General features: G+C 39.7%; 2 protein-coding genes across 7 annotated transcripts in view; one reads left to right on the plus strand and one right to left on the minus strand.

Moving 5' to 3' along the window:
- Window positions 1-33: 33 nt before the first annotated feature.
- Window positions 34-2,072, plus strand: LOC110851406 (deoxyribonuclease-1). The gene is made up of 7 exons (XM_022099175.2): window positions 34-429; window positions 515-693; window positions 769-872; window positions 946-1,055; window positions 1,136-1,290; window positions 1,400-1,565; window positions 1,650-2,072. The coding sequence occupies exons 1-7, from the start codon at window positions 181-183 to the stop codon at window positions 1,962-1,964; spliced, it is 1,278 nt and encodes a 425-aa protein (XP_021954867.1). The 5' UTR covers window positions 34-180; the 3' UTR covers window positions 1,965-2,072.
- Window positions 2,058-23,372, minus strand: part of LOC110850937 (serine-rich adhesin for platelets) — a 45,499-nt gene continuing 24,184 nt past the window's right edge. Inside the window, exons 4-13 of one of the 6 annotated variants that reach the window (XM_035852802.1) lie at window positions 19,460-19,540; window positions 17,877-17,934; window positions 13,373-13,504; window positions 6,348-6,437; window positions 6,121-6,237; window positions 5,252-5,588; window positions 4,791-4,902; window positions 3,901-4,052; window positions 3,748-3,812; window positions 2,058-3,626 (exon numbers count right to left, since the gene is read on the minus strand). In XM_035852802.1, the coding sequence (XP_035708695.1) occupies window positions 3,565-3,626; window positions 3,748-3,812; window positions 3,901-4,052; window positions 4,791-4,902; window positions 5,252-5,588; window positions 6,121-6,237; window positions 6,348-6,437; window positions 13,373-13,504; window positions 17,877-17,934; window positions 19,460-19,540 (1,206 nt within the window). In that variant the 3' untranslated portion in view covers window positions 2,058-3,564. Of the gene's footprint in view, window positions 3,627-3,747; window positions 3,813-3,900; window positions 4,053-4,790; window positions 4,903-5,251; window positions 5,589-6,120; window positions 6,238-6,347; window positions 6,438-13,372; window positions 13,505-17,876; window positions 17,935-19,459; window positions 19,541-23,372 lie in introns of those variants that run through there. The other 5 variants (XM_035852803.1, XR_004835128.1, XM_035852804.1 and 2 more) reach the window with 5 other exon arrangements.

Genomic DNA, 23,372 nt, shown 5'->3' on the forward strand with positions numbered 1-23,372 from the left:
CATATTAATTCATGCATGCATGCATAAGACACACAACCATCTTCTGAATCTTCTATTGCGGTGTATCCACTTAGGATTTGTAGTGTGGGTTAAAAAGCAGGAAAACTAAACATTTAAATGTTCAGCTTGTTATAAGTTGTCGTGTAAAACACATTGCTGCGACAGTTACAAGAATTAAGCATGAGACACAAATCTTGGACTTGTTTAGTAAATATTTCATGGTTGCTGATCATCTTGACAATTGGCAGTAACGATGGTGCTAAAAGAGTCTCAACGACGTCCACCAGACCACCACCCATTTCAGATACTCTCTCGGAAACAATGAGCAGTTCCTCCAGGCGAGAGCGGATGCTGATCGGAGCCTTTAACATGAGAAAATTTGGATTGCCAAAGATTGAGAATGAGGCAGTATTGGACACTATCATCAAGGTGAGACAAAACCAAGCCATTATAAATTTAAGGTGCATGCTTATCTGGTATTTATTTCGATGCAGTTTTTATCTATGGTTTTCAGATAGTAAAACGTTATGACGTTATCGCTTTGTCGGAAATCACTGACAGAACCGAGCAAGCGGTTCAGAGACTCATGGAAAAGATTAACCTTGCCTCGTCGAAACGGCGTCCTTACCACTACATCATATCTGATCGTGTGGGGAGGACAAATAATAAGGAACAGTACGCCTTGGTTTTTAGGTAAAGTGCGACAGGATTATTGACCAGTTGCTAGTTTTATAGATTTTAATGTTTGGTTTCAATTGTTATGCGCAGGAGTGATATGATTCGTGTTAAGGAGCATTTTTTATTTAATGATTCAAAGGCTGATTCATTTGCAAGGGAGCCACACATAATCCGAGTTAACTTTCAAGGATATGGTCAGTTGTTTAATTATTGGCGTGAAGTTGTGATAATTTAAAAATTGTGGTTAATTTCCTAACTGTGTATTAGATAAAGATGTCGTTGTGATCAACATCCATGTAAAGCCGACGGATGCAGTAATTGAAATTGATGCATTAACCGATGTCCAAAATTGGGTTGAGAGAACGCTTAAAATTAGGGTAGCCAATTAATTACTCACATTAATGCAGAAAGGTTATTACCATGCTAAAGAAAGACATGTTAAAATGTGTGTGAACAGGATGTCATTATGCTAGGAGACTTTAACGCTGATTGCGGTTATGTACCCAAAAAAGCATGGAAGAATATTCGGCTTCGGAATATGGAACAATTTAATTGGCTCATAGGAGACGAGGTTGACACTACAGTTGGTAAAACCAATTGTGCTTATGATCGGTGAGCTACATATGTGAACATATGCATTTATGTATAAGTTTGTTGCAAAAATAAATAATTACTCGTAATCAACAAAGTATTTATTAGTGCATTTTGATTATAATTATAGGATCGTGGTAACCGGCCCTTACTTCAGCGACGGTCGAGTAATACCTCACACAGCAAAAGCATTCCAGTTCGACAACGTCTTTGACCTAAATGAAACAAATGCGCTGCAAGTGTCAGACCACTATCCGGTCGAAATTTCCATTGCAATTGGTCGTCCAAAAATTCGGGTCAGAGCTTCATCCTCAAATTCCCATCAATCATCTGTCCTCCCTTCTTATTTGCTTATAGCATTTTTGATGGCATTATTCCAGCTCGTTATGCCAGACGTCGGCGTCCTGTCCATTCGCATCAACAAGGACAACAACACGTCCGATGAGGAAGAGTACCTACTCCCAGACACGTCTCGATCCACAAACTTGACTGGTTATGGCGAGGACGAAAGTGGACGACGTGGATTACGAGACCAAAACAACAGTTCATTAATTCTCGAAAGTGACAGCAATAGTGAAAGTGCTGAGGAAGTCGGAAGTACAACCGAGTCGTCGTCTACTTCCCAAACTAAAAGTAGTCGATGGACAAAAATAGTCCCGGAGTGGGCACGGAAAATGTTCAAATCATGGTTCTGAATTAATATGTATAGCTGTGCTTGCACCCATTTATTGACTTCATATTGTTCTTTTGCTCAAATAAATTGCATTTAATATGACAAACTTTTTTCAATTTTCCAAACGCAATTTAGCATTTATTTATTATTACGGTTATTACGGTTTGCGGTTAGTAAATCATTAATATTGTATCCTTATTTTTTCTGCATTGCATTATTATAAACCTGCATAACTAATACTAATAATAATAATTCACTTGTTGTATATCTAATTGATGATAACGCTCTACAAAGTAACATCCGGTCCGTTTTCCATACCTACCATACTACACATTCTATAATCACGAGAGCCCTTTTAAGCTAACCAACAACGAGTACAAATCAGTCCTGCTTGAAATCCTGCACCACATAGTCAAATTTATTTGGGGTAATGCCAAAATCACAAAATATTTCCTTTGCTCCCGACGACCATAAAATTGTCATATTTTTACCGAACCAAAAAAAAACACAATAGTAAAAACTATTTTCGCAGTTAAGCACTATTTGATAATATTCTCGTACAATATTCATTATTTCAAGAATAATACTAATCCATTATTAATGCGTGATTAGTTTTTAAATGACTATTTCTGTTATTTATTTAAAATCATGGCACTCTTATGTACTGAATAACGTAAAACTTTATAAAACCGGCTAAAAATTTAGGCTAAAATCCTACACTTATGTTTTTCGTTTCATCGCCAGATAAAGTCAGTTAAAAGTAATTTATGTTAATTGAAACCTAATTTCTTTTTCAAAAGTGAAAAGCATTTTGAGACCTCAAAAAAGCCTCATTACAGCACCACTTTTTTCTATTATTATTATTATTACAACAAACTTCCATTCTAGAACCCACACCCCTTCGGGTTTCTATCCCTTTCTTTAACTTTTAACTTATTGTTCTTTGATCTTCTTTGAGATTATATGTTAATGCAATTTATCACACAAGGACAACGGAAGAACGTGGTGATGTAGAGAATAACGTTTAACGGTTACATACATATTTATAATAATATATAGCACTCACTCTCTTCAAATAAGAGTCAGGTTATACAATATTATTCCAATTTTTATAAATAGCTTAAAGTACACGGGCTTTCTCTCATATGCAAATATTTTTGTGACAAGGGCGTCATTATTTTTAGAGATGTATGAAAGACTGGAAAATGTCAAGTTAGTGTAATGTCATCGTGGCAGGTACATATTTACAATACAAAGCTTTGATCCACTTTTTTCAAAAAGATTCATAGAAATCTAGTCTATTCTTCATTTCATAGTTCTAACCATTCTAATTTTCATGAAATAAAATTTTCTAGACACTGAGAAATTATGTAGATGGGAAAATGTTAAAAAGAAACGTCTTTTATGTGTACGTAGCAAATCCAAGGATGCGGAGACGAGTCACAAGAAACTAGTTAAATACTTTTAGAAACGGATGGGCTCAATGAACCACATTTTTAAATGTTGGCGAGTAGATAAGAAAATTTCTGATGACATTGTACGGAAGAAAATATTTATGGTATCAAGAAAAGAAGTGTCCTCTGTAGGTCTTGTTTTGGCCTGAAGATTTTGTACGTCAGTTCTTATGCGAGGTCTTTGAGACTCCGGTACATTGATTGCACGTAAGTGAACACGCATTTCCAGTCTGAAAATAAATACAAAATAAAGAAACCTTTAGATAGTTATCTCAAAACTATCCCAAGTCTTATGTTCCCGATTCTTCAATGAAATTTGCACACAGTTAAATAATAAATGTTAAGGATTACCTGGTCTTCGTCCCATTACAATCATATCTTCAGTGTCTAAGAGGGGATAGATGCCTGCTTTCTCACTAAATGGAAAATAAAATTTCAAACCAATAAAAATGTGCAAAATTCATGTAATTTAATAAATATGTACGATACACGATGTTTACTTACTCTGCAACACGGAAAGCAAGATCAAAGTTGAATCGTCGATTTTTTGGGTCCAAGGATTTGTAGTCAAAAGCGTCAGGGTAAAAATGATGAATCAGTGCACAGAAAGCAAGCCCGTCACTCCAGCTACTCGAAAAGTTTTCAATTTTGACGTTCTGAAATAGTATAAACTACTTTCACCAAATGCACAAACATGATAAATTCACATTTTGCACAATCCACACAAAAACATAGGCATTACAAAATTACATGATCTTAAAAAAATAAGGCACGCAATAATACTTTGACCAGATAAACATGTACACACACTAAATAAATAAATACACATTTAAATCTTATTATTGTCATTATTATTATTTTAAATTAATAAAGAAGCAATGCGAATGTATTCGAATGTGAGTCCGTGAGTGCAGTTTTACTTTTTTGTTGTGTAATGATGAGGTTGATAATGTAAAGCAGTATTATTGTCGCACTGATAATGTAAGGTGCTTGTGTATAAAAGCGATTTATTTATAAAGCGTACACAAAGCTAAGCTTAAATTTCTAGTTATTTATAAAACCAGTTAGAGCTCGACGATTAACATTGGCTTGACAAACGTAATTATATTTATATTTTGATATGAGTGTCTAAACACTAATTTAGATACGATTACAGAGTGCAAAGGAGTTTGTGAGTGAAATGATAGTGTGAAAAATTATCCGCAATTGTGTTTGCTGTTTCTTCGGAACAAAGAAAAGTAGGCAGCAGTGTAACTCTCCACAAGAATAATGAGCGCAAGATAACATAAATAATACATAAAAATAAAGCTTTAGCAGATAACTCAGAGTTGTTGTGTGAAATGAATGCGAGGTGAAGAATAGTGGCTGAAAAATAGTATGAATTATGAAATAACCTCATAATCCCGAGTCCGACATTGGCACCAGTACAGCAGAATGTCTTTTGCACTATTTGCGCTTGTTTTCAACCCCTGGCTCAATTTAAACATGGGGGCTGCCCCTCCCGAGCTAATGGGTGGGCAAATACAAAATATTCAAAAATTTGGTTTATCAGTTTAAAATTGGTCATACACAATACGGGGACAACGTGATGTTAAATTGTCTTTATCAAATGTATATGTGAGAAACAGGACGGTTTTAAATTAAAATTAAAGGGATGTGTGCACCACCACAAACGGAGACCAACGTTTAAAGAAAAAAAATTGAATTTTCTCTGAGGGACATGGATTTCATGGGTGCATTAACAGTTAAGAAATTAGAACAAAAGGAACACAGGTGTGTACACTAATAATTGAATAATTGAAAGGTGAGCATTTGGTGGGAGGAGGAGGAGAAGGATTCGTCTGTGGACACTAACTTTGCTTTAGCTTGTTGGTCCATTTGTTTGAACTTATTAAGCCCAGCACCGCCACCAACAGAGGAAGTAGTTGAAGAAGTTGTGCTTTTAAAAGATGAAGTCGAGGAGCTGCTGCTTTGCTGCATAATTTGAGATTTTTGTTGAATTTGTGAGTTCGCCGCAAGGCTCGAGGTCCCAGAAATGCCTCCGCTAATTGGAGGTGTGGTAACGACAGGGGCCACGCTAGGGAAAGTTGTAGTGGGAAGCAGTGGAGGAAGCTGTGGTCTCATCGTGGGCAGTGGAGGCACTCCGTTTTGTTGTTGTTGGAAGTTAAATTGACGGCGATTGGAGGTTTCACCTGGAACAAGCAGCCTAGAGCTTGATACTTATGCATTCCATTAAAGAGTGAGCGAGAGGAAAAAACGCAAAAAAGTATCAGTTAAAATATCAATCAAAAAGACAGGGTAGGAAAGTCATCGTGCGTTTGGTATGATTTGATGGGAGAGAAAACTTGGGATAGGAAAAACTGGGTACAACTGGATACATGCAGGGAAAGTTGAGACAAGCAATGTCAAAATCCCTGCACAGGTCTTGTTCTTCAACTATTATTGGAAATAAGGATGATTTCTGAATACATTATGAAAAATTTAAGGTGATAAACTTTACTGTTGGTAGTTTGTCAACTGAAACCCTCATCTGGGAGCTATCATACATAAGTGTTTATTGGTAAAGAAAAATCAGGAAAAATCAGGCCAGGCAAAAACCACATCGTCACCTTATTCTCACGGATATAATAATTATCCCGTTTTGTGTTGTTTATCAAATGCAAAGGGATATGTTTTACTTTCAAAAACGTAAAACCAATGCTAAAAGTTTTTAAAAAAAGTTACAAAATGTCTGCATTTGTTGGTCGTAGAACGGATAGTTCTGGTTGCAAAATGGTGGTGATTGCACTGGTGTGTAATATTGAGCATGGCTACCACTACCACCACCCCCTAAACCTGACACTGGATGGGTTTTAACAATAAAAAATGTAAATATTTTCCTTTTTTATATAGTTTATCATGAGAAGAAATATATAAGTTGTGAGTGAGTGAATGTGAATGTTTTTACTTACTCAGATTACTCATGTCAAGAGACTTTGAAGAGCTTTGAGCCCAGATTTGAGCCCGAGAAAATTGAGACCGATTAAAAGAGAACCTCTCCTCTGAAACAAAACAAAATTTCATTCTCCACAGAGCTAGCTTAACACTTGTGGTGGTCGTAAATTATCAATTTCGTGTACTTTTTGGTCGGGTGTCTGGCAACTGGCTCCCTTACTTCAATCTCCTAACTTTCCCGAGCTCTATCCGTCTTAAATTACGTATACATTTCTGAGTTTCATAAAATATAAATTCTAACATCTACTTATTATTATTATGATATTTTTGCCTTGTTACTATGCTACACTCTCATGTCTCATGGCGAATGAATACTGGATGGAATATGTAGATGGCTAACCTTTTTGACACGTCTTTGACTATAAGTGTGTGACCAGGGTTGTTGCTGTAGGAGTCAGGTTGCAGGACAAAACAAGTAGTTTTTTTGCACGGGAGGAGAAATAGATAAGACGAATAAGTAAACGGCTTAAATAAGCACATTAAAAATATCTTGAACATATAGCATTTGAGGAATAGAATATTTCTTAGGTTTGCGGGGAAGGATCAATTAAAGCACATAATCTACATAGTCTCTTTTACTACAGCTTAAATCTGCACGTACTGACGCAGCAATTTCAGCACGGCTCATAATTATTATCTGCGTAACTACTGGTTGAAGCATGGCACGTTACATTAATTGGTTTTGAAACAGAGGTAAATAATAAATACGAGAACTAAATATTAAGTATAGCACTACTACTTACGTACTTATAAGAACACGGAAGAAGCAAAATGTGTAATATGTTATTTTGGTATTTTGTAAATTAGTTTACATGTATTATTGTATAGATATGTAGTTCTATGTAGTACGTCATGTGGTGATTTGCAATAATTGAGTGTTTTTATTTGTCCTTGGTGAAGCAGAGTGTAAATATGTTTATGCATTTATTATTATTTTATTATTATCACGACTATTATTATTACTGTTTGCTTAGTAGCTCATGTATTAAGACACTGGATGAAACCACACAAATACATAAGTAACCTTTGTTCTTGAGCTTGTGTGATGAGTGAGTACTATAAGTCGGAGATTCTGAGTCGTTTGAGTAATCAAAATCCAATAACGGCAATTAAAAAATGAATTAGAAATTCCACCAACGCGGCATTTCAATAATAGGCAGTAGCGGTAGTAGTTATTCAACTCGCTCACACAAGAGTCAGGTTTTACTCCGAGGAGAAATCATACCGGAAGCCTTGAACAGGCTCTCGAATATTTGGTCGACATCTTCCTCCCCGTCGGAAAGGGAACGCTGTCTGCTCAGCAGTTTGCCCTGGGACGCGGACTTTCTTATGTGGGCAGACTTATTGGTGTTGGGGTTGCCGCGACCCTTCTTTGGAGAAATGTGCTCTTGTTGCGTTAATTGTTTAAAATAATCCTCCACTTCTTTCTGCTTCTTCTTGGCGCTGTCTGGTGACATTGATGCTTCGAATTGCTTGGGAAACATGCCATGCATTTTAGGCAGACTGGGCGGTTTAGGTCTGCTCTTTACGGAAGGAGGCATTCCATCTTGAGCGCTGAGAAATAAGCTTTGCGCCCTGTTGAAGATACTGCTTCCGGAAGAAGTGCGCTGTAAGCTGTCGGAAGTGGGGTATGATTTCAGGACTTTTGGTGACGCTTGTTCTTCCATTTGTTGAAGGAGTTGTTGTTGTTGGGGGAAGGAGGACTGCTTTTGAACTGGTAAAGCTTTACTCGGCACAGCCGATTGTTGCTGATTATTTTTAAAAGAAGTCTTGTTGGAAGAAGTGCTTTGTTGCGGATGATGCTGATTAAACTTTGGTTTGGCTAAAGATTCTAAATCAGTTTTAATAGTTAGTATTCCCATGTTGGGTTTGGTTGCAATTTTAGGAAACTCTGATAAGCTTCGTTGTTTTGGAATGAGGGCACGATGCTGTTGTTTTTGAGATTGAAGGGTATTTTCCTCACTACTTCCCCTCGTGGTAGTAGGAGCGGTCGTGTGGTGGTGGTGATGATGGACTGGTGAAGGGATCGGAGTCCCTTTCATTGTTGTCGTGGTTGGTTGTGGCGAAACGGATGTAGATGTTGGAAGCGGGTTTGGTGAAAGTGGGGACACCGAGCTGGTATTATTATTCGTAGAATTGTACGGTTTTATACTCGGAGAGTGTGAAGAGTGAAGACTCAACTCTTCCGCACCAACGACAAGGCTTGTTGGTCTGTACCCACTACTGCCACCATCACCATGTTGACCGGAAGACATGAGGGTGTTGCCGGACAGTGATTTTGCAAGAGGGTTTGGTATTGAGAGTTGCAGATTTCCTTTCAGAATTGGAGGAGAACAGTTATTGTCCGAAGAATCGTCGTTCGACTGTTGAGACTGAGAAAATTGGTTGAGAATATTTCGAATGTTAGATCTCGCATTGGTCAGTCGCGATGCTTGCTCCTCATTTTGCAAAGAGGACATTCTGTTTCCAGCAATGGCTGCTCGTTGCTGTTGTGCAGCTCCCATCACTCTGGCCACGACTGGAGTTTGAATGTCACCCTTGTCTATGGAGACCTTTCGGGTCACCGCTTCATCCTCGTGGTCAGAAGAAATTCTGGACTGAGGCTCAGATGCAGATACTTTTCTGGCAAATGCGGAACCTGGGATTTGTTGGTACTCTGGTTGTGGTCTTCTACTTGCTGGAGGTGGTTCTTGTCGAACCGGAAGTCTACCAACAGGTTTGATTGGCTGCACATTGTCCACTGCTTTACGCGCGAGGGCCTCGTCAAAGCTATGCGTGACGCCAAACGTTCCAAATTTTGGTTTTGGTCCCACTGCTGGAGGACTCTGACCATAGTTGCTGGCTAAATTGGTGACATTTGGGACGGAGGATGTCGGGAATGACGACCGCTGGGATTTACTAGTAGGAACATTGCTGTGCTCATTCTGGTTTTGACTGAGGGCAACACCGAAAGCTTTGGCGTTTGCAGACTTGGGTGGAATTGGTGGGGGTGGGTTGGATCCATCACGACCCCCATGGTGGACCAGTGGAGGATGCATCGGCATAACGTCGGGATGATTCAATTGCTCAAATTTAGCTTTTGACATTAAAATTCGTCCCGCATTTGGATCTCTCCTGTCCGAAGGTGAAAGTGGTTCTTTCTTTGCCCAGGGAAGTTCTATTTTTTCTTGTGGCAACACCTTTAGAGGAGGTGGAGACATAATTTGTGGTGGGTGATGATGATGATGTGACGTAGGATTAACAACCGCCGTAGGACCGAAGCCTGACCGTTTCATGGCTTCCAATGCGGACGCAGTTGCATGAACCATGTGAACCCCTTCTGAGGGATGAACCACTTGTTGTTGTTGTTTGGAACGTTGGGGTGCTGTCGGTTCAGTCAGTGGTCCAGTTTGCTGTTGCACTACTCCTCTCACAGCGACAGGTCGCTGAACAGTGGGTGCCTTAATGTTCTGTTGAGTTTCAAAGGTGGACTTGGGGGTCATTTGTTGTTGTCGTACTGTTTGTGTAGGAACATTGTTTGTACTGTAAACGCTGCTACTGGCTACAAAGCGTTTTGCATTGGAAGAAGGTTGCTGCTGAAGTTGATGTACGCTACCCCTTCCAGTCGGTGCTTGGACATGATGAGCAGTTTGTGGAGGTTGACCAATCTGAGGTGCAGAAGACCTCCACGGAGTACTTTTCGATGCTGCTTCCATATTCTTGGACTCAAAGACGCTCAGCTTGTTCTTGACCTGTTGAGGCAATTGGCCACGATCTCGTGTGGCCCAAATGGGCTTAGAAAAAGTGTCAGATGATGCTGACGAGGGTGTAATGGTTTCATGCGTTAAGGCCAGTTCGGACACCGAGCGGGGAGCTTGTCGGCTTGGTGAAAGGATTGGAGAAGGGCTTGGACTCGACCCTTGACTACTGGACTCGAAATTAGATTTGAGATTGAAAAATCGATTATTCCAAAATTTATCATTAGCCCCCAAATGCGAGGTTCGCACTGGTCGTACCGTAGAAATATGAGTGTCTGGCGCGATGGAGTTATTTTTCTCAAGAAAGGCCAGGAACTTGCGATCCCCTTCAGTCTTTGGTTTGAATGGGGCATAGGTGAGTGTGGCGCTCTTGACGGAACAGTGATCATGGTCATTCACGTCTGAATCTTCCTCTTCGTCGTCCATCTCTGAATCGTCGTCATGATGGCCGAGAAGGAAACCTGGTGGTTGTGGAATGTCGATCGTGTTTGCCCTTTTGAGACGATTTTTTCTCTCTTTCTTGCTCTTGTAACGATTTGCTTTACTCGATGAGGTGAAACTGAGGGCGTCCATCTGGCCACTACCGTCACCACCTCCACTTAACGTATTGCTCGTTGTGGAGGTGGTGGTAGTTGGGAGTTTTCTCCCAGAGAGAAAGTTGGACTGAATGAATGAATTTGGATCATTGCCACTGTTATTGTTATTTGAAGTGATACTGTTATTGGTGCCACTGCTGCCACCATTACTTCCACCAGGTCCCGTATTATTACCCGCATTTGTGTTGAGAGTGATGGCAATTTGTAGTTGAGGAAATTCTGATGAGCTTAACTCTTTAAGTGAAATCTGTACATTTTCAATCCGTTGCTGTTGTGTGTTACCTCCACCACTTCCATTTGGGAGTCCGGATAACGAGCCAGTGGTAAAGCTTGCCCTGGGCGAGCTCGTCGATGGTCTGGAGAGTGAGATGGGCGACATTTGAGAAGAAGGTTCGTAGACCAATTGATCATTTCTCAACTGTCGACTGTCTGACCCGCTTTCTTCGGTGAAACCTGAATCTCCACCAGATTGGGTTTGATTTTGGTGGTGATGATCATCATTTGAATTGCATGGAGCATTGAAACTGTTGTTGTTTAGAGATCCATTACCGCCAGTGACAACACGACCACTGTTTTTCATCTGTTTCTGCTTCTGCTGTTGAGGTGATGAGTAGGGTGTGGGTAAGGCGAGTGAAAAATCTCTCGTGCTATTACTCGTGGGAGCAGCCCCACTGCCACCACCACTGCCATAAATATTCTGCTGGGATGACAAGCTATTTCTCCGCTTTCTCCGATCCTCCTCGTCCGACATTTGTTTTTTAATGGCTGCTTGATGTACGGCTATTTGAACGGTTTCTTCCTTGGTGAAAAACGTTTTGCTCGGGTCATACGCATTATCAAGAGAGATTGTTCGGAAGGGTTTTATCTTTGCAAATTGGCTTCCTCTTCCTTCTCCCACCTTCCCACTGCCACCACCAGGAAGACTATTCTGGGTTTGGTCACGACTGCCAAAAAGTGAGGATACGCTATCGTCAAGCGTTGCACACGTCATTCTCCTCTCGGGTGGAGGCACGTAGCTGGCGTCAAACATTCCAGCTGCTGATTTGACAAAGGGTCGTGGCATATGGCTCAGCCCTTTCTCCACGTCCTGATGCCAACTGTTTTGTCTGGGCAGTTCGAAAGGCGGTTTATTATGCTCTTGTCCAGTAGGAGAAAATACCTGCATGGAATCACGCGAACTGCTTTTGGCCATTGGATTCACGGTGACGAGGCTGGTTCGCCTAAATGTCGTGGCATCTTGGGGAGGAGAAGGTTCGCTTGCCTCCTCTGCTTTTTTCTCAGTCTGCTGCCCCTCCTGTCGCTTGCTATCCTCGAGAGCAGTACGCAAAGCAGTTTCTTGTAAGTATCGTCTTGCCTCGGCCAACTCCTCCTGCGTTACCCCGACCGTGTGTGACCTTGTGTGCGAGCGGCGACGACCACCTCGACCCTTGTGGGTGTAGTGGTTACCATCATCAACGCTGAAAGGAGCGGCTACTCCTTCAGTGGAGGACTTCCTTTCCGAAGGGGGCTGCATATGGTTAACCCATGGGAGAGGGACAGTGTCAGGTGGTCGAATTTGCGCCCATGCCAACATTTCTTGTGCTCGTGAAGCCGCCGTGGTGTTGATACCCGGCTGCTCGTCGACTACTTTTTCCTTTTGTTCGCAAGTGCTGATCACCGTGGGCAGAGTGGGAGCTTGGTTTATTTTGTCCTTACTTTTAGTTTTGATGGCTCCTTCTTCTTGACCACTGGAACTGGTGGTTTCATTTGCAGTGCTCAGAGTGGACTTGAGTCGATCAATAAGAGCAATCAGCTCTTTTCCCTTTTCAGACTCAAGGTTCAACTCCACATCAGCGAAGCCTAAAGACCTCAACACTGTCGGGTCCTTAACCAATGAATCTCTCAAAAGAGAAAGCACCTTGTCCACCTGTTGGACCAATGTACGATCCGCCGCCGCAGCCTCCGACTCAGTACTTGTAGAACTCACCACTTGCTTCTTATCCAAAAAACTACCTTTATTGCCACTTATGGCACTAGTATCGAGTAAATTGCCACAACCACCACCAAGCTCAGAAGCACTTATTATTTTTTCGCCCTGTGAGCGAGATTTGGCTGCAATTGCAGAATCCGAAGCACTCACCGTGGCACCACCACCAGCAGCAGCAGAAGTGGAAGCCAAAGCTCCCAAAGCATCAAAATGAGACAATGAGTGGAGCAGACTTCCTTTGTTTTGATTTCTCTTGAGCGTGTTCCTCAGTCCTTCCATGAAATTGGAGAATTCAGCGGGTGAGCTTTCGGATTTGGCGTGGTGGGGTTGAAGCACGTCGACGACGGGTGGGAGTGACGGAGGAGACCCACCATCTTCCCCGGATTCCGTGCCCGAGTCGAATAGACAATCTTCCCCAGAGTCTGGACCACCACCACCACCCGCACTACTGTTCGTGCTACTACTACCCTCCGAACTGCTACTGCTGCTATTATTTGTATTTGCGTCTGCTGCTGATTGCAAAGCGTTGGCATTTGTGTTTGTACAAGTGTTATTGCTATTATCTGAGCTAACATTATGATGACTGTTGCCCGCGCTGCCACCACCAGAAGCGGAGCCAGACGCACCGATATTGTCCAATAATGAACTTTGGAGTTGACCAAATATCAATGGCATCAACTCACCAGTCACGTCAGCCACATCAGAAGAATCCGATCCTAGCGTTACTCCTCCGATGGACAGCGTTTTCGTCAGGGGTCGGGAACGTTGGGTGGAAGGGGTGGAGGCTGACCGCTCGACTGAAGTGCCACCACTCTCTGCAAAAAAAACAGTTAAGCATGTCACTCACTAGCAAAAAAGTCAAAAGTCTATTGGCAGCCACTCAAAAAACTCATGTTTTCTTCATAATCAGTCAACGATTCTTTCGAAATGACAAAAACATATGAACAGGAGTGGATTTACGAGTGTATCCTACCATTTGGCTTACCTACACATGTGTGCAATTGGCACGTTGGTTTAAATGTACCATAGTATGGAGCCATTACTCTTTCTGTATGCATCATTCGTATGAAAATGTACTCGTTTCCCGTAGGTCAACGTTGGTGCAAGTTTTGGCGATAATTAATAAAATATTCATCTTAAAGAAGAAATCATTTTGTTTTCGAAAGCTCGGGAAAATAAAGTATGATTCATAAATAGACCGTGTCTTCGAATCGTTCAATTGTAAATTCATATTTTCATCAGTTGCGTTTCAGGTTTGCAATAAACTTTAGTTCGCAGATACAGAAAAGTAGCGGTAGTGCTGCATATGCATGTATCTATGTATCCAACGAATGTTGGACACAATTCAATCAGAATTTCTCAATTGTCAAAGTAGCTTTGAAATGTTTTGAAAATTTACTGAAACCCAACATTTGACCCTTTCCCTCAACGTCACAGAGAACTCAGAGAAAATGCGTTATTTGCATTAATTAGTCCTTTCCAATTATACCAAGGCACATGTATGTGCTATTCAAAAATTTTTATATAGTAATCCCTTCAAAATATGCTGCTGATACCCGACAATAGAACGGAAAAAGGTCGCCAGGGAAAAGTAATTCATACTGATAGACAGACGGACAAAACGTTCTCCTAAAGTAGCTACTTAATAAAAACTATTGATACGAAAAAGGCCATGTCTCTCCTAATTATACAGGCCCCCGTCTAAACTAAATAAGTATATAGCAGTGTTGTACTCATTTCAGACAATACATGTCTCGAAAGTGACGTGAGTGTGGGCAGCACGTACGTATAAGCAATCAATGTTCCACCGATATGTAATAGAAAATACTCGTTTTTGTTTATTTAAACACCACCACAAAAATCAAGCGAAATTAAGCTCAGAAAGACAATTCATAAAACATCATTGTCACTCATTTTTGGCCAAACTCCTAATCGCTTTCAGTTCTGACGAAATTTATCCAAATCTTAATCTTAACATTGGAATCCTGGCCAAATTTCAGAAACCTTCAACCCGTCAATATAACCTCTCTCTGCTCCTCTGGCTATAAACTAAATTATATGTCTATTCACTTCTCAGAATCTGTTTAAATTCGGCTTAAAAATAAAGGTCAAGCAACGTCAACTCTGTCGAGCATTGCCTTGAACGCTCGCTCGACAGTGTAGCTGTTCTCGGTCTGCTGTAAATGAATGAAGCAAAAAATCTGCTCAGATTTATGGTCTACACCGCTTTCTGTATTTTTTATTGCAGATTTTCTCATAATCTATTTTCTTCGTAATCAGCGGTGTTGCGTATTTAGATTTGTAACCTTCTTGTATAACCTACTCGTTAAGTGTGTTACCCTTCGTACCAATATAAGTTGCATTTACTTATCTGGCACAATTAATGAAACTGAAACTGAAACTTCTGCAGATGTACTTCATATGGAATGAAAGTAAATATGTATCACTTTAAACTTGTCACTAGGAATCATTTATTTTAAGTTACATGTCAAACATGGATAAGGAGGAAAACTAGCAAGCTACATATTGCGCTTTTATAGCATTAGCGTTTATCTAGCTTAAGCTAAATGTGTTGATTTTACTAATACTTATTTACGTAGATTCGAATATATATCCCAAATAAAACTCTCGAGGTAATCCACGCGTGTCGAATGTTGTGAAGCACGTAGTAGTAAAAAAGGTCGACAGAAAATAGAAACCGATCTTAGCAAACCCTATTCATTACAAACCCTGGGCATTATACATATGCAAATCCGAAAATTAAATTCGTGATTTATCTTGAATTTTCCACAAACGCAAAGCGTTGAGTTTTTTTGTTATTCCGTATTACTTACGTAACTCTTGGGAATCAGCCTAGCCCAAATTATAAATTCTTTGAGATGTTTCAAATCAGATTTATAAAAATCCGATTAATAAAAAATATTCTGAACGCTTGTTTGATTATTTAGACAAGCCACCAACTTAATTTTTGGGTTTGTACTGAGCTGGTTTGGTAAAGAGGGATTTGTAATGAGCGATTTGTATTTCCTACAATCGTAAAAAATCCTCCGCTTAGTCGGTGACATTTATTTATGCTACTATGTAAAATGGTGTGAGCTTTGCTATGTAAAAAAATGCCAAGTGTCCTATCGTCCACGACCAGAGCTCCCACACGACAAATATTATATGAGACGCCGGTAGATTTTATTCCTCGCCGAGGATGACGACGTGAACGTGGATATCACACCCAACCGTGCATTTCAAGTCGTGGATAGATCAAAGAGTCATTGCAGTGTCATTGCCAAGGTGAATTTGGATTTGAACACAATTTATGATCGCATGGAGGATTTATTTGCAACAATTTGAACCTCTCCATCCCTTGAAATTGAGCTGGCTCGAAATAAGGATTTCTTGGTTTTATGTCATAAAGAGATTTATCTTCCTTCAACACCACAATCTCACTCATAGAGCTGCACACACATATAATCCACTACTCAAATTTCAACAAACCATGCAAACAATAATTACATGTCGTCTTTCGGAAGCAAAAAGTTCCAATGTTTTCTTTGTATTATTATCCTTTTTATCCGAATGACTTATCTGATCTAGCACAATTACGATAAAGGAGGACAAAAATAAAATAAACTTATTTTTCTCATGGCATAAATCGCTAGTTAAATAAACCGGATCGGATTCTTCCACATAATTTCTGAATCATTTCCTGTACAAGATTCCGAATCGGGAAAGGAAAGCAATCCATCAAGGGAATCGAATCTACTTTTTCACATCTGCAAAGATTTATTTCCTCAATTCAGGAAGGAAATGAAGCACTCGAGTCAGGTCCCAACTTTATCATGTCCCATCACATCACTTCCCTTCCATGCAGATATCCAACCAAATACGGATGGCGAAGATGTGTTTGTCGCTGCAGATAAGATTACGCTTCTCTTTTGGTGTCTTATCTAATCTACAAGTTTGTCAACCCATTGTTAATCGGGAGGTTCAACTCGAAGGTGAGAGAGAAGTAGTTTTTTCAGAGGGAGTGACAATTTCCAAATGCACACGCCTTGCTTTCCTCGTCGACAGCCGTGGAGGGCAGAAGGGAAGAAAATAAACATAATTTCTTCCAGACTTTCACCTCTTCCACTTTCCCCTTTGGATCCTCTGTGTATATAAATTACGAGGTAAAGCGAGCTTTAAATCTATCGGCGGCTTTTTACGGAAAATCCCTCCGGCGTTGTGCTTCCCTCGGTTGAGAATATACAAAGCAATTTATGTCCAATCTTGCCTGACACTGCGTTATATTCATGCCTCGAGTAAAACAAAGTGGTCCAGCGTCTCGCCCAGCCAAACCTGTGGAGCCGAGTCGTGGCGTGTGAGCGGATGTGAGATGAAAGTGTTGGAAAGACATTCTCAATTTAAATCTGAAACCATAATATTACGCCCCGCAAAAAGTAAAAGACTGACAATAAATTCCTATTTTATTGTTGGAATTTATCGTCGCTCGCGTGTTTTTTTATGATTTATGTAAATTAACAACTTTCCTGGTTTTACCCGTGTGATGATTGAGTTGTTTATGTCTCGAATCTTTACACTTTCATAAAGCTGCTGCTACTAAAATCACAGGATTTTTGGAAAGAGTTTAAATGCCTGCACAATATTTAAGTTCTTAATGTGTGACGTAGTTTGTGGCGAATTTGACGGTTCTTAACCCAGATCGTAATAATAATAACACATCACGTAACCATCCTTCCTCCATTCATCCAGTTTGCATCTTTGTTGAATAATGTGATCTAGATATTTTAGATTGGGGTATCTTGCAGGAGGAAGGAACGTATGGAAGTATTACGCGAGTGGGGATGGAAGAAAGTGCCAAGCGGAGTAAATAAATCACACCAAACCAGACCAGAACACACACCTGAGAACGGAGTTGGCCTGGCCTTGGGGTAAATTTATCTCTGGGATGGCTTTTTCTTACTTAAGTAAACCCCAAGATAAATATGGTTCACTTTCCTGCATCGCCAAGCTTACCGCATCATTTGCGAGATGAAAATCTCACGCAGTTGTGCCCAACAAAAAACAATGCACAATATTTCGATATAATAACGCGATGAAATTAAAATCAAAATTCAATGCTATTAATAACCGAGTGCACTTTAGAATAAATTTGTATAATTTTTACGACCGCAATATGCTATCTTTTCTTACCCAAACTTCGCAGCCGATTTCCAATCCGCTCTCGGTCCTCTCCTTCCACTTCGGCTAACTAAAAGGAAAAAGAGAAAGCAACAGAATTTTTACAATCGCCCGTTTCATCCACAAAAACACAACCACGTTCGTTCGTATGCACACCACAGAAAATGTGTTGACCATTTGTAACATCTCGAAATAGTCGAAATAGTAGAACCAGGAAGTATTTTTGGCATCTGTTTATTTTAACGGTTGTAAATGTACATTTTCTAAAGTTTCGCTTTTGTCAGATAACGATTTGACTGGATTTAGACTTCGAACTTAACTTGAACCAAAGGCTTCATCATTACTCACTCAGAACTCTGATAGCCCACAGACTATAATTACAGCCACCTATTTGAACTCCATACTTGTTGAATATATCAAACTGTATCAAAACAATGGTGTAAAAAAATGCTCAAAAACCGAGGAGTAACACTGAAAGGGCATAACCACAATTATTTTGCCTTTCATAATAAAATTTCTTTTATGTAAACTCCTAAGAAGAAGGTAATTAATGACACTATGCGTCGGGTGATTTCTCACTTTGTAAAGAATTATAGTAGTGCATACTGATGTGGTGGGCGGATTTTAAGGATTGGCAGTGTCTCATACAACAACTTGACGGGCATTAATAATTTCGTCTCAAATAATTCACGCTTTAGAAATCACGCAACAAAAATGTCGTTTCGTGTAAAGAAATTGAGACCATGCTGTGCTGCTGAATGGCTACAAAGTCTGTACAAACTGAGGGGTATTGACTTGCCTATTAACGTCCGAACCATTTTGTAAGATGTTTACACAAATTGAAACGTTTTTGAAATCGATCAGTCTTTTAAACGATACATTAGTAGACATTTCCCTGATTTGGTGCGAGCCCCCCTGCGCGATTCGCCATTAATACAAACTTTTGGAAATGGAATGTGTAAGAATGATGTAAAATATTTCGTGGGGTTTGCTAATGAGCTACTATAAAAAAAGATTACTTCTCTCTAATGAGAATAATTTGAAATTATTCTCATTAGACAGAAGTGAGTACCTGCACACTGCACAAGTTAATAACTTGTGGGATGTGCAGGTACGTGTCAGACTAGACCAATTATGAATAAAATAGAGGGGATTTGTCTACTACGTGTTGGTTGCACACTATAATTGGTGCCCCCGTCAATGAGCTAGGTGAAGAAGAATACACCCAAAAAGGTAGGTTATGGCTGGCCAACTTATCTGGTAGACGCAGACAGCATCCCATAATGGCCACTGTGCAGTACATGCAGCCAAAGTTAAATCGCCGGTGAATAATTTGCATAAAATAAACAGAGCAGATGGAATTCTTTGTGATTCTAATATAGAAATCAAAGTCGTCTCAAAGTCTTAATATGGAAAAGAATGTGGTGTCATTATATGCACTACAATAGTCGAACAGGGGATGAAACCCGTTTGAATCTGGTTATCATTTATAGCCTCTAAAAAACAGAATTTTCGTAAAAATGCAAAATATGTAGAAAGATGCATGAAATAAATACTTATTTTAACTATGTACTAGAAATTTTGTATGCACTTACCAATTGTCTTAACCTGACTGGATCCGTCTCCACGTCCACATTGACCCCGTTAACGATAAGACTTGAGGATGACATGGTCACCTTGATAAGGTTCAGAAAAACAACACTGAGCAACAATACCGCAACAAAATACTCACAGCCCCAGCACAAACATTCGTACACGGTCACCATTCGAATAACAAGGTTGACAAGCACTGCGTCGTTGTAGTTTTAGAGATTATGTCGTATTTCCAAATTTAAAAGCGTAGAGTGTAGATTGGTTTTGTTATAGCGAAATATTAAATTTTATGAGAAATGTTCCTATTCGTTGAATTATGCTGACTTTAGAAAAAAATTGACATAAATTTTGAATATGTCGAGAGTTTCGAAACAACAAATCAGACAGGCGAAAGTATTAAAATGCTACGACGTATTTTTGTCTGGACATGAAAGTCAATCTGTTCTTCAAATATGCTTACCTAATTTTCCTTCTCTTTAAAATCTCTTCAGTTTACCATAAAATAATAGACGAGTCAATAGTCGAGAGATAAGTAACACATAATCGACAGACCAATATAAATGATTTACTCTAAACTTCCAAAAAGTGACAAAATAATATTTTCGCAAAATTTAGGAAACGAATAACGACCTCGTCAAAAAACTTTACGACTCTTTTTCTACCACATTCCACAAAAAGAGAGATAATTCCCTTCCTAACAAAATAACACCATTTAAATTTTCCTTACAACAGATTTGGTCTCGTATGATTTCTCTCTAGATTGACTTTGGCTGTGTGCATAGCCGCAACACAAGTACGAATGGTATGTTATTTCAAACCGATGTACGTAACAGTGGTTTCGAGCTGCCAAACTTATTACAGGTAAGTAAAAACGCACTTCTTACTTAATATTTGGCTGCTATATATATGTGTTATTTACAACTCTGCCCGTCGTCGATGGATGGAATAAATGACGAACGAACGAGGAAAGACAAGAACGAAATAAGAGAGTCGACGAGTTAAAAACAGAAACTGTGTGATGAAGTTTAGCTCAATTCTAATCACACGACGGCAGAAGGAAGAAAAAAGATTAAGGACACGAGTTGGGAAGAAGTCGGATATTTCGTCGGTGGGTTATCGGTCTAACTAAAGTCTTTCACGCCGCAAATTCAATCCGCTGAAGATGAAAACATATTATTTAAAGGCGCAATGAACAATATTATGAACGCGGTCGGCTCGGAGAGAGGAGAAAAAGACAGTTTTACACTTATACCACGGAGAAACGAGTAATGTTTTCTTCCACTGCGAAAATGATAATGTTCGACAGTAAGGTGGAAAAATCCGTGAAGATGAGCTACGTGGAGATCGGATTTTGCACTAAAATTCACGTACATAAAATACGGAAGCGTGACAGACAAAAATATTTGTTCAAGTGGGGCCTCGTATCTGAGGATTATTTATGTGTGCTCGAAAATTGTCCATAAAATTGTCAGGCCTCCATTTTGCTCAGTGTAGGTATGTCATGTCATTCATGAATGCTTTATACTGGTGGAAGCAGTCAGTACGACTAAATTCGTACATATTACGGGAATTAGAGAGTCAGCGTGTCTACGGGTGTTGTACATATTTGCTCCGCTCTGTTTCATTATTATTGTGAAGATGAGATCCTGCTTTGGTTATTGGTTACTCCAGGTCGGGTTTCTGATCTACCGTTTTTGTGGCATTGCTACTTTGAAAAAGCGTAGTAGTTCAGAAATATGAGGGATGTGTGCATGCAGAATTAGCAGAGCGCATATCGTCCTTTTAAATTTTGACTAAGGATAAGCTACATACGTACTAGGGAACAAAAAAGAAGAAGAAAGGATACGTTTGGAAGCTTGTGCTTTTAAATCGTATTTTATGGTTTCGTGTACTAACACCCAAAATAACACAAACTTCAAAAGTAGTCTAAACGCATACCTACAGACCAAGTTTGGTAAAATAGAAAAAGTTATTTTGAGACTTCAAAGTCTAAGCAAGTAAGACCACGGCTTGGAGAGCTGAAAAGTTTGCAAAAAGTGGTAGGAGTCATACTGTTCCGTGGACGACTTCCATGTGGCAAGCTAACTCAAGGTCGAAATACGCGAAATTGTAAACAATTTTTTATTACATAAACTAAAAGTATTAAGTTGTAATTATGGATACAATTTAAGCGTTGGGAGAAAATTGCAGATTATTAAGGTCAAAATGATCAATAATGACCACAGGCACACAAGTATGTACATAAGTAAATTCATTTTTGAATCTCATTACTTAGAAAAAGTGTCACAGTTTTAACCGATGGCGATGCTAAATGTGCAAAACTATGCATTCATAAGAATTGGTCTCATAAAAATGTTTTTCCCTTTCTGCTAATGACTTTTTCTGACTGAGGTCGCTTGCCGCTGAACTACCGTGACGAGATGTAAGTCAAGAAAGAAACCAGAAATACATCTGGTTATAAATAAAACATCAACAATTCCACTTTCAACTAGCCTTGCAAAGCTGCAATATTGTATTTAGTCTTTCTCTGATGCGTTTTCATATTGCGGCATGATGTGCAATTAAATAATACTTGGCGAAAAATCCAAACGTATGCTAAAAAAAATGCATAACTATCATCCATATTTTTAAAACTTTTTGTGCTACACCTTGTAAAAAATTAGTTTTACAAGAGAAAAATAATACCGATTTGTGAAAGATATGCGCTGAAAAGGGATAAAACATTCGCATCATAAAAGCCTTGTGATTTCGAGAAGTAGATCTTCTTCTCTCCTTTGCCCTAAAATAGTAATAGCGGTGGAGATGGAGCGTTTTGCACCCGAACCCTCATCGCCATTTCTCTATTTTCAGGCGACTTGCAAACACAGAGAAAGATTTAGCAAGCGTCAGTACAGATCCTGAGAGAGACCTATTATCGGGTATCGCTCGATATAGATTAGGACTCAAGATTTTGGGAACTCTTTCTCTCTGTCACAAGTAAAGTATATCATGCTCCTCACTAACTAACTAACCAACTGACTCCGACTGACTACACTGGGTTTGCATTTGTATTCTTCTCAACTGGGGTCGACGACGACTGGATTGGATTGGATGGCTGCAGCAAGCTCTCGGTGTGAATCCCGAAATCCAAACTGACTTATTAAAGGTTTGCTTGCTTGCTTGCTTTACTTTTCAGTTTTTCAACTTAGCCAAGGCACGGCAGGCGAGAAGAGAGGGTTTTCCCGAAGGCACAAGACCAAAGTTTCACCCGAATAATACAGGAAGGAAGTAAACTCTCTCACCCCGCCGCCCCATGTAAACGGTTTAAGCAACCAATTTTGTAATGTGAGGCGGATGTCATCATGACGGAGGTTTTGAACTGGGCTTAAGCCCCCATCCACTAAACTAACTAGCGAGCTATTAAGCAAGTAGCCTTTCTTGAAAGCCGGAAGACAAAGGATGTTTAAAATGTGCATTTCATGATGAGATTCCTATTGTGGTCAATAATTCTACCATTTGTATATATGCAATGGGCCTTCCAGTTGTCATTGAATGGTGTGGGTTCGCAATTTCATGGCGTAGGGTGTAGTAACATGGTTTTGAAATGAAGGTTTTAAAAAGTAGATTTCTAGAGCACACATTTTCCTATGTATTTACTTTTCTCGTAGTGTCCCCACAATTAAGACGACGAGTGACATGGAGAAGTGAATTTGAATTTTAGCTCAGCTTTACAACATGTTTGCCAGATTTTGATCACTTTTGGCAAAGGGAGCCGAAAAATAATGATACATCAACTAAATGCTTGAGCAATTGGGATTATGCATGACGCAGCGCCTCAGCAAAAGCAGCCTCTCGACAAACCTCCACCCACGCACCCTTCGTGTCTTACTACCTAAGTAACAACCTCCTGCATGCATTCTGTGTTCGCGTAATATT

This window comes from Folsomia candida, unplaced genomic scaffold (assembly GCF_002217175.1).
Source record: "Folsomia candida strain VU population unplaced genomic scaffold, ASM221717v1 Fcan01_Sc006, whole genome shotgun sequence".
In the NCBI taxonomy this organism is placed as follows: Eukaryota; Metazoa; Arthropoda; class Collembola; order Entomobryomorpha; family Isotomidae; genus Folsomia; species Folsomia candida.

Coding starts and splice junctions, on each gene's coding strand:
- LOC110851406 (XM_022099175.2), top strand. CDS start 181: ATGAGACACAAATCTTGGACTTGTTTAGTAAATATTTCATGGTTGCTG. Junction 430..514: donor TATTGGACACTATCATCAAG/GTGAGACAAAAC, acceptor TATGGTTTTCAG/ATAGTAAAACGTTATGACGT. Junction 1,566..1,649: donor TTGGTCGTCCAAAAATTCGG/GTCAGAGCTTCA, acceptor GCATTATTCCAG/CTCGTTATGCCAGACGTCGG.